Source organism: Podarcis bocagei (assembly GCF_964188305.1).
Source record: "Podarcis bocagei genome assembly, chromosome: 5".
NCBI lineage: Eukaryota > Metazoa > Chordata > Lepidosauria > Squamata > Lacertidae > Podarcis > Podarcis bocagei.
In genome coordinates, this window is record NC_138129.1 from 37,997,651 (window position 1) to 38,014,217 (window position 16,567).

At 45.3% G+C, this 16,567-nt stretch overlaps 1 protein-coding gene across 1 annotated transcript in view; it reads right to left on the minus strand.

Annotated features, from left to right (window-relative positions):
• The window catches only part of WNT2B (Wnt family member 2B), a 44,166-nt gene continuing 27,599 nt past the window's right edge, over positions 1-16,567 (minus strand). The window contains exons 2-5 of the mRNA XM_081195201.1: positions 9,577-9,797; positions 3,965-4,242; positions 1,859-2,123; positions 1-1,040 (exon numbers count right to left, since the gene is read on the minus strand). Of these exons, the coding sequence (XP_081051327.1) occupies positions 811-1,040; positions 1,859-2,123; positions 3,965-4,242; positions 9,577-9,797 (994 nt within the window). The 3' untranslated portion in view covers positions 1-810. The remainder of the gene's footprint in view (positions 1,041-1,858; positions 2,124-3,964; positions 4,243-9,576; positions 9,798-16,567) is intronic.

Genomic DNA, 16,567 nt, shown 5'->3' on the forward strand with positions numbered 1-16,567 from the left:
TTTTCTGATACAGGTTTATATGGGATTTTGATTTAAAGTATTTAAAGCAGTCTACATGATGTACAAGTGCATTTGTACCAAAAAGTCACCTTTATATTAGTTTCCTTTAGAACCTACCAGCGCGTCCAGACATACACATGTACTCTCAACTTTCATACTTTTTTCCCTCTGCATGTAGATACTGGTTTTCTTTCGGCTGCCAACTTTGTAACTCCACAGTTTGCTTTCCATTAGAAAGGAAAAGGTAACGAAGTCCCTTTACACAATGTTGCTGTTGTTCAGCTAATGTCCATAGTGCAGGCATGGTGGTCTCTGTATGAGTGGAGATCCATAGCAGAACATGTAGTTCCTTAGGACTATACAGCCATCTTCTTTTGGGAAATAGAGTACTTTCTTCCAGGGTAGATGGAGGGATTTCTGCAGGTTAGGCAACATTTTTTAATATACTGCTGAACATTCCCTGGAGAGAGGCAAGGTTCTCCAGCTAATTGTAACCTGCTCCTCAGTCTCTTGTGCTCCTACGCAGCTGCATTGTTCCCTCTTTTTATTCATTTGTTCTTTGGACAATATCGCCAGGCAAAGGAAGCTTCACAGTTCCCTGTCATTTGAAAATTCCTTTTTAAAGTTAGAGGAGCGAGTTCTACTGGGTGAGCAGAAGAGCTCGCTATCCCCATGGGAAATGTAGTCTTCTCTGTAGTGCTTTGCAGAATTAATTAAATAAAAGCCATGCAGTTGAACTACAATTCCCAGAATGCCCAAGCCCTGGGGCACTGTGCCAGTTTTGCTTTCCCCCCTCTGGTTCACACTGTCTCAGGTTTGGTCCACCCACTCTGCCCTCTTGGGTGCTTTGCACGTGTGAACGTCCACGGTGTCCTCGCACTCCTTGCAGCGGACAGCGCAACACCAGTGGAATTTGCACTCGCATTTGGTGACTCGCCGCACGCGGGTGGTGTCATAGCCTCGGCCGCAGCACATGACCTCGCATCCATCGGTCCCACGCGAGACCTTGTTGCACACTCGTCCGGCTGTCCCTAACGAACCTGTAAAAACAGAAGAATACTTTCATTGGATTTTGCATTAGGTTTGCTGATGAAGAGCGAAAATCTGGAAACCTTATACACTCGGCTTATGTCAACTTGAGTTATGGGTTCCTTTCCACAGTGTACATGGCAGCAAATTCTACAAGCACTTATCTGAAGCAGTGCAACCTAAAGCATCCGAAAAATGCCTTTGACTTGTATAGGTTGCCCTTGACTGATAGGGAAGGGCTATAGCTCAGTGCCAGAGCATCTGCATTGCATGCAGAAGGTCTCTGCTTCAGTCCCTGACATCTGTGGGCGAGGCTAGGAAAGCCCCGTCTGAAACTCTGGAGAGCCACTCCCAGTCATTGTAGACAATACTGGGCTAGCTAGATCCAATGGTTTGGCTTAGCATAAGACAGTTTCCTATATTCCTGGGAATGAATATATGCCCAGTCTTAATAATGTGCTACAACAACAATAAACTGGCTTGGGCAAGACAGGAAATGCATCAGGGCCAGCTTTAACATTAGGCAGAGTGAGGCAGTTGTCCCAAGTGGCAGATGCTGCAGGCCACGAGGGGGCACTGACAAGAGACACCAGATAGTCCTCCTGAACCCCTGCCTGCCATTCTGCTGTGTGTGCTATTCACCCATAACCCTGTACACTCCCAAAACTAGCCTGCTGTCATGAAATATGGGGGAGCATGCTGTTCACCCCAATGTTGAAGATGTCCTGGGCATTTATGATTAGAATAAAATTGCTGGTCCCCATGAGAGAAGGACAGCTAGCGAGTAAGGGCACAGAAAGCCTGCTGTTTGGTCAAAGGAGGCATTTACCTGCAGACTTGTCCATCACACAGTAATCGGGTGAATTCTCAAAATATACAAGGTCCGTTTTGGTGGGTTTGCGGAAGTTTTTATTGGCCACAGTGAACCCAGTGCCATCCTGGTTCATAGTTACTTGGATGGCACCGTTATATTTCTTCCGGAGGTAGTCTCCTGTTTTGCGGAAGTCCGACATTGCCAGCCAGCAAGTCCTTAAAGTGCAGGAGCCGCTGACACCATGGCATTTGCATTCGAGTTTCAGGAAACGCTTCACGGCCTGGAACAGAAGAGACAGTATCAACTCTATAAATGACCTTACGTGTTCCCATCATAGACAAAAACTGTTTATATAATGCTCCTGTGTTGGTTATCGCTGCCTCAGACACTTTTGCCTTGCTTACCTCTCCTATGTTTCCATTTAGGGCATTTTCACTAGTTATAGAAAAGACCTGCCAGCCCTATGAACAATACCTGCAGCTCTTTTTTTGTCAAAATCCTTGGACTAGTCTATTAGAGCCAAGATTCATCCCAACTGGAAGCAAATCTAAGGAACCTTTAATGACCTGATTGAAAATGCTTGTGCTGAAATGGATAACTATCACTGCATGAATGGAGGCAAATTTTCTGTAATGATGCTACAGAGGCACGCCTTTCTGGCTAAAAAGAATGCCAGCTTGACGGAACAGAAATTGATTGTATTCATATGCAGGCATGGAAGGGATTCAACTAATGAAAGCCATCAGTGGAAGCCAATGCAAGGACTGCCACTTGTGCAACAGGCATAGGCGCCGACTCCATGGGGCTTGAGGGGGCCCGAGCCCCCTCAAAAATTCGTTTGGGGGGGCTCCGCCCCCCCAATAATCTCGGACGCCCCTCCAGCAGAGCGCCATCGCCGCCCCTCCCCCAGCCCAAAATGCACAGGGTCGGGCTGCATGCCTCCTGCCCTCCCTCCCGAGCAAAAGCTCCACCCAATTTCCTTCGGAGCTGATTAATAGGCGCAGCACGCTCTCCCCTATTCGCTCACGAGGAGGCGGCGCCACATTATTTGCATATTCATGAGCTTATTTATTATTCATGAGCTTTCCCGGCCCCCCCCCCCAATATTTTTTATAAGTCCGCGTCCCTGGCAACAGGGCTTCTCCCCTTCCTCTGCATGCCCCCTGAAATTGGTGTGTGTGTGTGTGTGTGTGTGTGTGTGTGTGTGTGTGTGTGTAGAATCCCCCAGAAGAGCATCACAGTGGGGGAGGAGGGGGGGTCATTTTGTCAGGCAAGCTGAAATGCTTGCACTGGCAGAATGTTTGACACAGTGCAATACCAAATCTCTCCTTGGGTCTGTGGCTGAGTATGGCATGATTTCCCCTTCTCTACCTTTTGCCAACTGGCTGGAATGGATAGAAGTCCAACAACAGGTTAACCACCCCTGGTTTAAACTCTTCTTAGGCCAGGGATGGAGCACCTGTGGCCCTCCAGATGTTATTGGACTGCAGTTCTCATCAGCCATAGCCCGCAAAGTCAATGGCCAGGAATGATGGCAGCTAGTCTCACAACATCTGGAGGGCCACAAACTCCCATCCATTGGCTTATTTTGATTAGGAAGCCTGGTCTAAATGAGGGGAAGGGAGTTCCTGTTGAATGAGGCCTTGCTCTTGTCCAAAGGACTAGAGCCCCACTAACAAAACTCCAGGTCTCTCTCTCCGACGATTAAATCTGAGATGTCAGTGTTTTCCACGGGCTGAGATCTGTAGCACAGAAAGGGCTCTGGGTGGTTTTATTCAAAATTATTAGCTGGCACAATCAGTGGGGTGACACAGGCAGGGTAGGGTTCCCATCACTACATCTTGCTGCCAGTTCCTGAGAGGGTGAGTTGTGAGATGCTCAGCACCATGTGCCTGAGGTGGTAGAACCAATCTTATGCTCTTGCTGCTGCACCCAAACCATGCTGAGCTCCCCTTCAGCTTGCCCTCCGGCTGTCAGGAACTGGCAGCAATGCTCCATGTTAGGAAGGCAGATAAGCAACCCCGCCCCATCTCGCCCCCCCCCCCAACCACAACTGAATTGAACCATACAGGACAACTCATATCAGCCACTGCCAAGCTGCTAAGAATTCATGCTACTAACCGTTCTGCCACAGCGGTTGTTGTGCAGATTCATCAGGGCCCGGGCATCCTTCACTGTTTTCTCTTTGGCATCCACAAAGTCCTTTGCAAATTTGATCCCATAGTTGATGTTGTCACTGCAGCCCCCCCAGTCGAACTCCCCTCTTTCGTCCTTCGAGCGGCCCCGCTTGTGGGGATCACAACTGCAGGCCTTGAGCTCACCTTGGCTGCAAGCCCTGGTGATGGCGTATACAACTCCAGCGGAGGAGATTGCATAGACGAAGGCAGCTTCCCTGCTACCTGCCAAATGGGTGGGAAACAAGAAACAAGAATAGTGAGCCAGGAGTCAGAAGCTAAGTGGTTTTGTACACTGCCCGAAGATCTTTGGATAAAAGGCGGTATATAAATTACAATAGCAACACTGATTCAGATCAATTTCCAAGTACTTTTGCTTAAGATCAAAGTCTTTGATATACCCTTTCTTTTCTTTTTAAAATACACTTAGAATAGTGCAGTCAACCGAGTACAATGAGATCATTACTTCCAGGTTTTTTTCCTTAAGAAATCTTACAAATTGGATTCCTACATTTGCCATTGTTCTCTTATAAGAAAAACCGCTGGAACTAACTTTCAATGTGAAGTTGAAGTGTATATATTCAGAACCCCTTGCCTTCTCTTTCTCCATTCTGAACTGATTTTGTAATCTAATTTTAATCTAGTCTATGTGCATTCATGATATTTAGCAATCTTCACTAATCACAGCTATCTCTTCAACATTTTTTCTCCCTTCTTATTTTTCACATCTGTACATATTTAGCAATTTAGAGAGAGTATGCAAATATTTCATAATTGAAGTAAAGCATTAAATCATAGAGAACAGTCTACTTATTATAAGGAGAGTCTGGGCTTTTTACTATACATTCCAAGTCATAAGGTTTATGGAACTCCTAGAGGTCTGTTGCATGGGGAGCAGTGCTGGTCATTTCAGCAGCCAAAACATCATTGATCTATTGGTAATTACATGCATTATTGTTATTTAAAATGAAATTAAGCAAATAAAGCATCCATAGTAGTAACCATGAAAGACAAAAGCCAGCCTTTACATTCAGTTATGGTAATAACTGTGAGACTCTGGGGCTTTTGTGAGCTGTGCCACTCTTTCTATGGATGTTTTCCCCCCCCAGCTCTACTAGTTCTTCTTTGAAGAGCAAATCACCTGTAGGAGAAGCTGCTGTATACAAGGGTTTTAGTTTATCCTTTAGCACAGAACAGTCCCAGCTGCTTCTTTTGGGGTAGAAGAAGAAGAAGAGTTTGGATTTGATATCCCACTTTATCACTCCCCTTCAGGAGTCTCAAAGTGACTAACATTCTCCTTTCCCTTCCTCCCCCACAACAAACACTCTGTGAGGTGAGTGGGGCTGAGAGACTTCAGAGAAGTGTGACTGGCCCAAGGTCACCCAGCAGCTGCATGTGGAGGAGCGGAGACGTGAACCCGGTTCACCAGATTATGAGTCCACCACTCTTAACCACTACACCACACTGACTCTCATTTGGGGTAGGGATATAACAGGGAAGATTATGGAAGCTACCAGGAAGGGGATGTTTGTGGTCTGTGTGATCCAATAAAAAGTACACGCCATTACCTACAGAAGAACATTTTGGACTTCATGGGATAGTTGGCAATATGTGATAACAGTAAAATATCAGATGCTTATTTCATCGGCTATTTGATTGGCACCCCAAGCCTAGCAAGGATAACAATGAAACTATGTTAACCATTGTAGAGGAGATATTCTGGGGGGGTGCAACACAAGTTGATGAGACACAAAGACACAAAGGTAAGGCTCACTTGCTACCTTGATGAGCCATGGATTCACTATGTTGATGATGCACAAAACAAGGCATACAAAGTCAGGCATCTGAGATCCTTAGATTATTTTCTGGTTTTGAGCAGGGACTGGAGTTGGGTAAATTCAATGATCAAGCAACAGTGAGGGTCCTGCTGAAGAGGATGTCATGAAAATGGACTTCTTGGAGGTAAAATGTCTTTGAGAAGCAGCCTGGAAGACAAGGGTGTAGGGCCCTAATGAAGAAAGGTCTGCTGACAGAAGATGAGGAATTTCAATATTGTTTTTAATTTTCTTTGGAGAGTCTGTCTGATCCTCTGTCTGCCTGCCTTCATCTCCACAATGTGCCAAGGTTCGAATATCTTGGGACTTCTTTGTTCACATGTTTGCATGCATCTGTAGAAATTATTCTTTCTGGTTCCACACCTCTCTCCTTGTACCCCCTGAGTCTGAACAGCATGATCCTCCCATCATATCTGGGGGGCTGTTGTCTTTTTTTGGATAAATGCATATATAGTACCGCTCCTTCCAGAAGCTGTAAATCGCCTGGCAAGTCCCCATGCAGTGCAGGATGCTGCCTGGTATTTTATAGTTCTGCTTTGAGTTCGCATCTGTTTTTATAATGGCCATAAAAACAGCTGCAAATCAAAACCACACTGTTGCGTTCCTCAGACGCAGCCTTCGGATAACAGCTTCAAAGCCAGTGGTGCAATCTAGCAACCTTCAGCAGAAGCTGGAGAAGCAAATGGCAGGTCTGCTTTCTAGAAACAGGGACCGAAGGTAAGATCAGCCGGACAGTGCTTGGCTTTCATTGATTTAACTTAAGACAAGGTTCCATTAAACATATTCACATGCATAACTTGTGCTAAAGCAGCGTGCCTATCATTAAAAAGATTCCCTGCTAGGGACTATGTGAGATGTATGGCATATCCCATAACATCTTGTACCACAATGTTAAAGGGAGTGGGAAAACAACTATACTATATTCAATCTGCCAAGCAGAAAGAAAGATCAGCTCAAACGTGGAAGCAAAATAGAGTACTACAGATACAAAACTGTTTTGTTAATGGACTACCTGACTACAATCAAATTTGCAAAGAGAAGGCAGGCTCCTGCCAAATATTAACACTTCACACACTAGATGTAAGTAGGCTGAGATGCTTATCTGGTAGGCAAACTTACTGATTTGGTGCTAGCCTATATCAGTCTCACATTGCACAACATTATGATAAAAGGCATTATAGAGAAGAAGAAGAAGAAGAAGAAGAAGAGTTTGGATTTGATATCCCGCCTTTCACTCCCTTTAAGGAGTCTCAAAGCGGCTAACATTCTCCTTTCCCTTCCTCCCCCACAACAAACACTCTGTGAGGTGAGTGGGGCTGAGAGACTTCAAAGAAGTGTGACTGGCCCAAGGTCACCCAGCAGCTGCATGTGGAGGAGCGGAGACGCGAACCCGGTTCCCCAGATTGCGAGACTACCGCTCTTAACCGAGATGTGAATCCTGTCCCTGTACTATTTTCTTTGTAAAAATCAAGGACAAATAGGTGTCTATGCACTTACCTATACTTATATGTAGACTGAGAAGAACATTGGGGTAGTGCACAAAACCACTTCTATACACACTAAACACCGACTTTCTGCCCCTGCATGCTTCCCTGTGTATCATTCAAAGCAAGTGTTTGTAACATTTGGGGCAGGGCTGAAACGTATCTATCAGCACAGCCAGTGCAGGGCACACTGGAGCTTTTAGACACTGATGTCTGAGGCCTTCCACAGGGGTGCGTTTTACTCCCTGACCACAGTCCCTCTTTGAGAGGAAGGTCAAAGCTGTGGCTTGGCCTTTTGCACTATGCAGGGTGACTACAAACTTTGCCCCAGCAGCTGATTCCCAGCCAGCTCCCGCTAGCCAAATATTTATATATCCTGTTACAGTTTACTTTCAAGCTCATGCTTCCAGAGGTGTTCTCTCCTATTCTGAAGTGGCTACTTCCCAGCACAGTGACATATCCTATTACTGTTTGCTTAGTATACAGGGGAAGCCAAGACATCATGCAGGGTAATTTAGGCCTTGCTCTGTCCACAGCGATTAGCAAAAGATTCTTCCTTCCTGGACAAAGCTAAATGCTATGCCTGCAGACTTGTCTCGTAAATGTGAGTCTGTCCCAGTCAGGTATGAAGCCGGATCTGAGAGTTCCAGTTCTAAGAAACTCCCAAACTCCCTCCCTCTGCCTCTCCACCCTGTTATCTCTGTACACATTTGCATGTATGTGTGCACGTCGCCACACCTCAAAAAGGATATTGTTGAGTTGGAAAAGGTACAGAAAACGGCAGCTGAAATGATCCAAGAGATGGAGCGACACAGAAAGGCTACTGACCATGATGGATGGATGCAATAACAGTTGGAGGCAACAATATTTCTGAATATCAGTTGCTGGAAATCACAGGAGGGGAGAGTGATCTTGCTTGGGTCCTGTTGCAGAGTTTCACACAGCCATGTGGTTGGCCACTGTGAGAACAGGATGCTGGACTTGATGGGCCATTGGCCTCATCCAGAAGGATCTTCTTATGTTCTTATGTTCATAAGGGCTACTTCCATGTGGGGCTCTTTCTTTCTGAATTGGCCCACGTAAGCCGTGAAATTATACTAAGGATATTGCCAACCTCAAGTCCTTGTAAAGTTGTACCTGCTTCCATAAATCTTAAATTCAAAATAATAAGTAAGTGGTCCATTTTATTTGCTTCTGTTTCCTGAAGCCTGGAAAGGTGCGAAAGCCACAGCGTTCAAGATTTTCAATAAAATTATTTCACAGTGGACCCACCTAGACAGCTTGTTGCAGATCTCTTATTAAATGACAGAGGGGAAATCATTATGTGATCACTTGGCAGGCAGGCAGGTGATTAAGGTAATCAGCATCATGCCTGCCAGTTTCCCTCCATACTTGTGTTCACCAGAAACTAGTATTCAGAGGCATATGGAGATATACCATAGCCATCATAGCTAGTAGACCTGATAGCCTTATCCTTCAGGAATTTGTCTAATACTCTTTTAAAAGGCTAAGGAGCAAACCCTACACAAATCCAGAGTGGAGTCCCTAAAACAGTTCGATGGTGCCTTGTATGCCTCCTTCCAGCAACCCCTGCAGCCAAGCTGGTGCCAAACATGATGTTCTCCTTTCCTTTGGACCACATCAGCGAGGCCAAGAGGGGAGTCTTGTCATCTAAGCAGACCAGGACCTCCATACACACTGCCCAAGCTTGCGGCCTGGGGAGATAAGTGCTGCTAATGCAGCAGTTTGGCTTTACCCCTGGAGTAGGGTTGCCATACGTCCAGAATTTCCTGGACATACCCAGGATTCAGTCATTGGGAACAGCATCTGGGCAGAAATTGCTGAAACGTCCAGGAAAATCCAGACGTACGGCAACCCATGTCGGAGGTGCCGATTTTGGCAGGTTATGAAAAAGTAGCTACAAAACTTTATTTTTATGAGATTTTGAAAAGAAGCACAACAATCTTTGTGTTTGGATTTTCACTTTCTGAAATATGGCAGCCCTACCCTGGAGGCAGCCTCCATTGTCTCTCGAGACAGGCGGATGCCACCAACATGCAGGAAGTTGGTTTGAGATGCCTCATAGGAATGATAAATCAGTAATTAATTAATAATGCACAAAGAGACAGGCAACAGTGACTTTTTTCAAACGAGAACATCAAAATCGCAGGTCAAAGATTCCTATGCTGCACCATTGAGTGGGGCTCTCTGCAAAAAGGCGAGCTGCTCTGGGGACTTACTTCGTAGCATGACCCTGCCAAAGACTGTGTGGTCTCTGTCCAAAGTGCTGCAGTTCCAGCGGTGGTGACGGAATTGGTGCTGGCATTCCCGGATCCACTCTTTTGCTCCCTCCCCAACGGACTGCATAATGTCTGGGTAACTCTGGCACAGCTGCCGCTGCTTGTTGACCAGTCCGGGGATGTTATCGCAGATCACCCTTGCCCCCAGGGCCCCAATGTACCTGCAGGGAGAGAGAAAGTGACCCTGTAAAAAGAGCAGGACACAACTGCCAACTGGTTCAAAGTCTAGCAGCTACTGGTGGATTAGAATGAAGGGGGGCAGCTGGGTCAATGACACTTTTCCTCCAAGTGGCAGTTTCCTATTTCCTCACTTTGGCACAAGCACTTACTTAGGACGGCTTCACACTGTTAATTTATGTATTTGTTTCTAATTATTGATATCCCATTTAAACAAATGGATTCTATATATAAAAGAAATTAAAATATACTAAGAATAAAATATATGTTATAAATTATTATATTTTCATTTTTTAAAAAAATAAAAACCCAGGGTCTATAGACTGCTTAATCATCCATAACCTCTATGCAATTTACAGAGAATATAAAATATTCAGTAAAAAGTGTTCATAAAAATTGAACGTTAAAAGCAATCTAACTTAAATATTTGTCAAAACCTAAGTAAAACCAGCAGTTGCTAAAAATGTGCATCACCATAAACAATAGATAATAAAGATACATATCCACATGGGCTTGCCTAAAGAAAGAAGTATTTAGCAGGCACCAGAAACAAAGCAGTGAATATTAATAGTTATTAATTAAATAATCATTTTTAAAAATTTTAATCTATATCCCACCATTCTTCAACAAAGCTCAGTGTGGCACACATGATTTTCCTCGTCCCCATTTTATATTCACAACAACCCTGTGAGGTAGGTTAAGCTAAGAGACAGTGACTAGCCCAAGATGAGCTGCATAACTGAGCAGGGATTTGAACCCTTGTCTCCCCGGTCCTACTCCAACTCTGCCGGTTGTAGAGTAACGTATGACAATCTTGAAAGATAGTCTATTGTTATCCTGGGTGTTACCTTTTTAAGGGAAGTGCAGTGGGCTGGGGGCTGTGAAGCCAATTATGGCAGCAAAGCAATTAATTAAGGGCTGGTGTAAATGGGGGGTAAAAGGATCCAGGGGGAGAACTGAAGGGAAGACATTGTCTTCATGCCAGGTCCACCTGCAGATGGACAGCCACTCTACCCATTGAGAAACAACAGAGAGTAGATAGATCTGGCCTCTCCAGGCTTCATTAAATTACCACATCTACCCGCAACAATAGACCTGTTTTCTGATGTTAGTTAGGTTTACTTATTTATTTGGAGGATATGTTTCCCGCACTGAAAAAACCTGACACCAAGGCCAGTCAGCATGGCCAGTAGTCAAGGATGTTGGAAGCAGAACATCTGAAGGACCACAGGTTCTTCACCCTTGGCCTGTGTCTAATGATTGGGATGAATGGAGACTGGTTAGGAAATACTGACCCGGTGCAAATTACAGATGCACACCGAACAAAGGTGTGTGGTTTTTTCCATGCCTTTGGGGTGGGCTTTCTGGCAATTTCAGGGCACTCTAAATGCATAGTGATTATTTGTTTGTTTGGGGGAAGTAGTTCTGCTGTAGGGCAGTAGCATTTTTCCATCTCTCCAACTGCAATATTTTCTCATTGGGAAAATGCAGGGCCCCCCCTGCCCAAATGTGCCAATTGCTATTGTTCTGCAATATAGATATTGCTCTTATCTATTCCTATATTTGAAACTTATAATGAAAGCAATAAACAGTGGCATAATCCCCCCCCCACTCCATGCCTCTGCCATTTTGGGACCTTTTATATGAGCTTACTGTTCTGAAATCCAGCATTGACAGTCTGGATTTTTTTAAAATAAAAAAATACATCTCCGAGAATATCTACCGGTAATTCATGATAACCTGATGTTAGCAATATTCCAACCGCCCCCCTTTTTGGCTGCGTCTGAAGCTGATAGAACAAGGCAGACTTTTTTATTATTATTTAATCCTTCTGTACAAGTTTTTCTCCCTGAGGGAAGAGAATTTTGTAGGAGTAAAAACTGCACCATGTTCCAACTTGGATTTGAGTTGCCAACATGCCGGTCTTACACTAAAACTCCAGACAGACCCGGCGAGGTGTGTGTGGGTGTGTGTGGGTGTGTGTGCAGTCAATATGGGGACAGGGCATTGCTGAGCCATCAGGGTGCTGCTTTGGGTCTAACAAAATTATCCCAAGCCAGTGCCCTGGCTCAAAAGAACCTGCAACATTTTGCTGAATGAATGGTGTTAGGAGCCAGGCAAGTTGAAGAGCAAGATTTCGCAGCAGCGCTAAAAGGCAGAGCAGCAAGGTGTATATTCCAAAGATGTCATTTGGTGTTTGAGGATTCCTGGTACATTCTGCAAGTGCAGTGCTGGTGCCAGCTTGAGGAATTCCAAACCCATGAACCATTCATACCAAAACAAAACACTTTAAAGCACTTTCTTGTACAAGAACTTGTTTTTAGCTGGAGCCTGAAGGCAAAAGGCTTTTTTTTTAAAAAAAAAAAAAGTTATTGTACGATTCCAGAGAGTGAAACACCAACTATCACGATACTCATTGCAGATTATTATTGTACTACTCAATTACACTTGCCTAGTCAGAATTTTATAGATAGTGACAATTATTACAGTATTGGCCTGAATATAAGACACATCCACAAATGAGCCGCACCTTTAAAATTCAAGGCTTATTTGTGGGTCCCGGCACTACTGCCCTGAACAGGGGATGGGGGCAGCTGGCACCAGCGCTCAGTGCCCTGTTCCCCAAGTTGGCACTGGCACTCGCTTTTGAGCATACTGCATGCCGGCCTCCTGGTACTACTGCCTTCAGGCACTCCCAGCACTACCTCCCCAAGCCGGCGCTGAAGGAGGCTTGGGAGCAGTGGGTGGGCTGCACGCCATTGCCCCGCGTTCCCGGGCTGCTCGGGGGGGGGGGGGGAGTTGCACGGCTTTGCTGGAGGCCTACCCCCCTTCCCCCTTCCTTAGGCAGCTAGGGGAGGCTTGGGAGTGGAGGGCGGGCTGCTTCCTGGGGGGGGGGAGAGCCATAAGGCTCACAAATATAAGTCACACTTTAACTTTTCACAGCCCGAATTTTTTTTTTGGGGGGGGGGAGTGTGGCTTATATTCAGGCCAATACGGTATAATTTATATAGTGCTGAGGACACCTTTCCTACTGTTTTTCAGCAATCCTTACAAGCAGCCCTGAAAGACTAGGATAGTATTGTCTGAGGATGAACTAAGTGGGTTTGGGGGGGTCACCTCTATGAACCCTGTGACTGTGCTTGTCAAATGAGACTGGCAACTAGGTCAAACAGGGTGGACAAGCTTAGCGTGATTCCCTAAGGAGGCTGAACTGAAGAAATAGCCAAGTACAGGTGATGTGTTGCCACAGAAACTTGAGACCCCTCTGCAAAGGGGCATACCTTTCTTCTCCCTTGACTTGAGGTGACGTCATCAAGATGTCTCTCTGTGAAAGACAGCTATAGATGGGCGGTCTTGGAACTGAGTCTGAGAACTGCAGAGGCATGGCTTGCTTTCTGTGACAGAGCTGTGGCATTAGGGGCAACCCCTAGAAAACCAGTGGGGAAGCAGGACCTGCTAGAATGTTCATGCTATGAAATTTCCCTCTTATGCTCAGCTGGTGTATTTGTGTAAATAAAGCCTTATATCACAGAAGTGCCATAAGCTTCCAGTGAAATCCACTCCAAGGAAACCAAACTTAAGATACATGGCCAGAACCCCGAAACCTTCCACCATTTAGAGATCAGGGTGCAAACATATATTTCATATATTCTATATTTCCATTTCTAGATAGGAGGCTGGACTCATAGGAGAAAAATGACTTTCCTAGGGTCAACCTGTCATTTTGCGATGGGTGAAATATGAACCAAGGTCTTCCTGGGTACAATTTCACCCACTGCATTAATTCTATCATGAACAGATATAGTCAGGCATGGTGCATCTGATCCTCAGCAGAACTCTCTGTGTGTTTACTCCAATCTTAGTCCCACTAAGTTCAAGAGGACTTAGATCCAAGATATAATGGATAGGATTCCTGCCTTAGATGAACAAATCACATTGGTTGTTGTTAATATTCTCAAGACTTCATTTTCAGGGCCCTGAAGGCATCCATTCAGATCTTAAAGTAACCCAGACAGCTGAGTCAAGGATGGAATTTTCCATATCCATCAAACAGCATCATTTCATTCATTCTAGAAAGAAAGCAATCCTTCTCTCTCTTTCTTTAGGCTAGAGAATTCAGAGAATACCTCTGAAGCTGCATTTCTGGCTGAAAGGGGAAAGGTTTGGGTAAGGTTCCAGTGTTTCAAGTTCCCAGACTGGAATTAAGACCCTCCCTTTAATAATAACGAAAAAGGCAATACGCCTGGGCAATATTTCACTGTCCACCTCACCATATGCTATCATTTGTATTAGTCATGGAGATAGCTCGCAGCTCTGCGGATAAAGACAAGGGCCCATTATTTTTGTCCTTTTTAAAATATTTGGTTTAAACTCTGGTGAGAAGTTGAGGTCATCTAGGGCTGGCGTGGTGGATAATAAACACTGCTCCCCACAGCCTTTGCAAGGGAGGGCTGTTTTGGCTAACACATATTATTTTCACAAGCTGGCTCATCAACCTTTCAGCAGCCAGAAAACACACAGAAAAGCTGGGGGTGGGGGGGAGAGAAGATGAGGCACTGGAAAACAGCCCCTGGTCAAGTGTGAGGAGGCATGGGATGGATGAGGAAGGGGACAGGGATTCAATTGTGGCCTGTGGAAGAGGAACTCTGTCCAGGCCCGTGGCTGGTTTTCGGATCCAAGCCTGGTGTCAAATGATATGGGCAGAATGTTTTCTTGACCCTCAGACTGAAGAACATAAAAAGTCTAGGATGATCAGCCCACTCCACCATTTGCCTAGTGGCCATTCACCACACTGTGTGTGTAACCACTTGAAGAGCTGTCTGTCTGTGATGTCCTGCCAAGTGGTGGAGAGAGTTTTATGACTCCCTCACTTCCTGACTGGGTGTAGATGTGTGGTAAAATATTCACCACTTAGCAGGATGTTAGAGGCAAGTGGTTGCATGCACAGTGTGGCGAACCTATTGGGGTGAATGGTTGCCTATGTTCAGCCAAGGTTGCAGTGGACAGCTAAGGCTGCATCACCACCAGATATTATCCTTCTTCAGAGTTTCTCAGTAATCTTTACTGGATCTTCCAGCTCCAGACGCAACAGAGGAAGGGCATGGGTTTCATAGAGGCAAATGAAAGATCTTTTCACTCAGTATCTTAGCTTTATTAACAATTTAGGATATAGAATCATAGCACTGGAAGGGTCCGAGACGGTCATCTAGTCCAACACCCTGCAATGCAGGAATGTTTTTGTTCATTGTGGGGCTATAACCCATGAACCTGAGATTAAGAGTCTCATAGATATATTCTACTTAGGGATTGTTGGCAGGGGGAGGGAACCCGGGGACCTCCAGATGGCATTAGACTACAACTTCCATCATCCCTGACCATAGCCCTTGAAGATTGGATGATGAAAACTGGAGTCCAACATCACCTTAAGAGACTCAGCTTCCCCACCCCTGTTCTGATACAACCACACAATTCTTATCAAAATCTTTGCCTTATTAATTTTATCCAGTTTTTTCACTTCAAATTCAATAAACTGGAATTCTGTCATTAAAGAACACAAACTCCATGTCTTGATATTATGGCAACAACTATGCTGTGAAAAGAAAACAGCTTCAGAAACTTCTAAACATTAGTGCAAGCTAAGTGCTGCCAAGGAATCCTGTGAGTTGTACTTGGTTCTTTACAGAGCTACAGTTCCCAGCACCCTTAGCAAACTACAGCCCCCAATATTCTTTGGGGGGAGGTAATGTGCTTTAAATGTGCACCTATGCACTGGTGTGATTGTTGCCGCTGCTTTTTTCATATTGCCTGTAGCAAACTGGACTTACGCACATTTGAGAACTACAGTGGTACCTTGGGTTACAGACGCTTCAGGTTACGGACGCTTCAGGGTACAGACTCTGCTAATCCAGACATTGTACCTTGGGTTAAGAACTTTGCTTCAGGATGAGAACAGAAATCGCATGGCGGCAGCTGGAGGCCCCATTAGCTAAAGTGGTACCTCAGATTAAAAACAGTTTCAGGTTAAGAACGGACCTCCAGAATGAATTAAGTTCTTAACCTGAGGTACCACTGTATTTATATGTTAATCCACTTTCTGTCTGTTTGAACTGTAGCCTTAAAAAACAGCCCTTACAAACAACTGTCTCTCCCTCCCTCTCTCAACGTTAAGTGCATCCTCATGACACTGAAGGGAGGCTCCCCCCCCCCAAACAGGATCAGGGGTAGTTCCACCAGAGTGTTAAGGGGGAAGTTGCTTGGCTCCCATTGCGCCGCACTGTTTGTCCACAAGCTCAGAGATCTTCAGCCAAAAATTTCACGGTTCGTTTAACTCAATATGTGAAATTCGGTCCCCCTTTTGGCCTCTCCATTGCCTCGGCTTTCTCACTTTTGAGCTAGTTTCCTTCCTGTCCAAGCTCTTCCAGCCTCACCCTCCAGTCCTTAGGCCCCACGAGAATCTCTTATATACTCTAGCTCCCCCTGCCCCATTCCTTGTGGCCCTTCCTCTGCAATTTGCCCCTTCCTGGTGCTTTCTGCCTCATCTTCCCCCACATTCCCCCTTTGGGTTCCTGCTTTTCATCCTACTGCCTAATGGCTCTGGTCTGTACCTCCTTTTTCAACTAATTTGCCACCTGATCCTCTTTCAAAAGAGACTCAGTTGGCTCAGTTGGTAAAGCACCCACTTTTCATGCAGAAGGTCCTGGGTTTGATCCCCAGCCTCTCCAGTTAGGGCTGGGGAGAGAAACTGGTCTGAAAC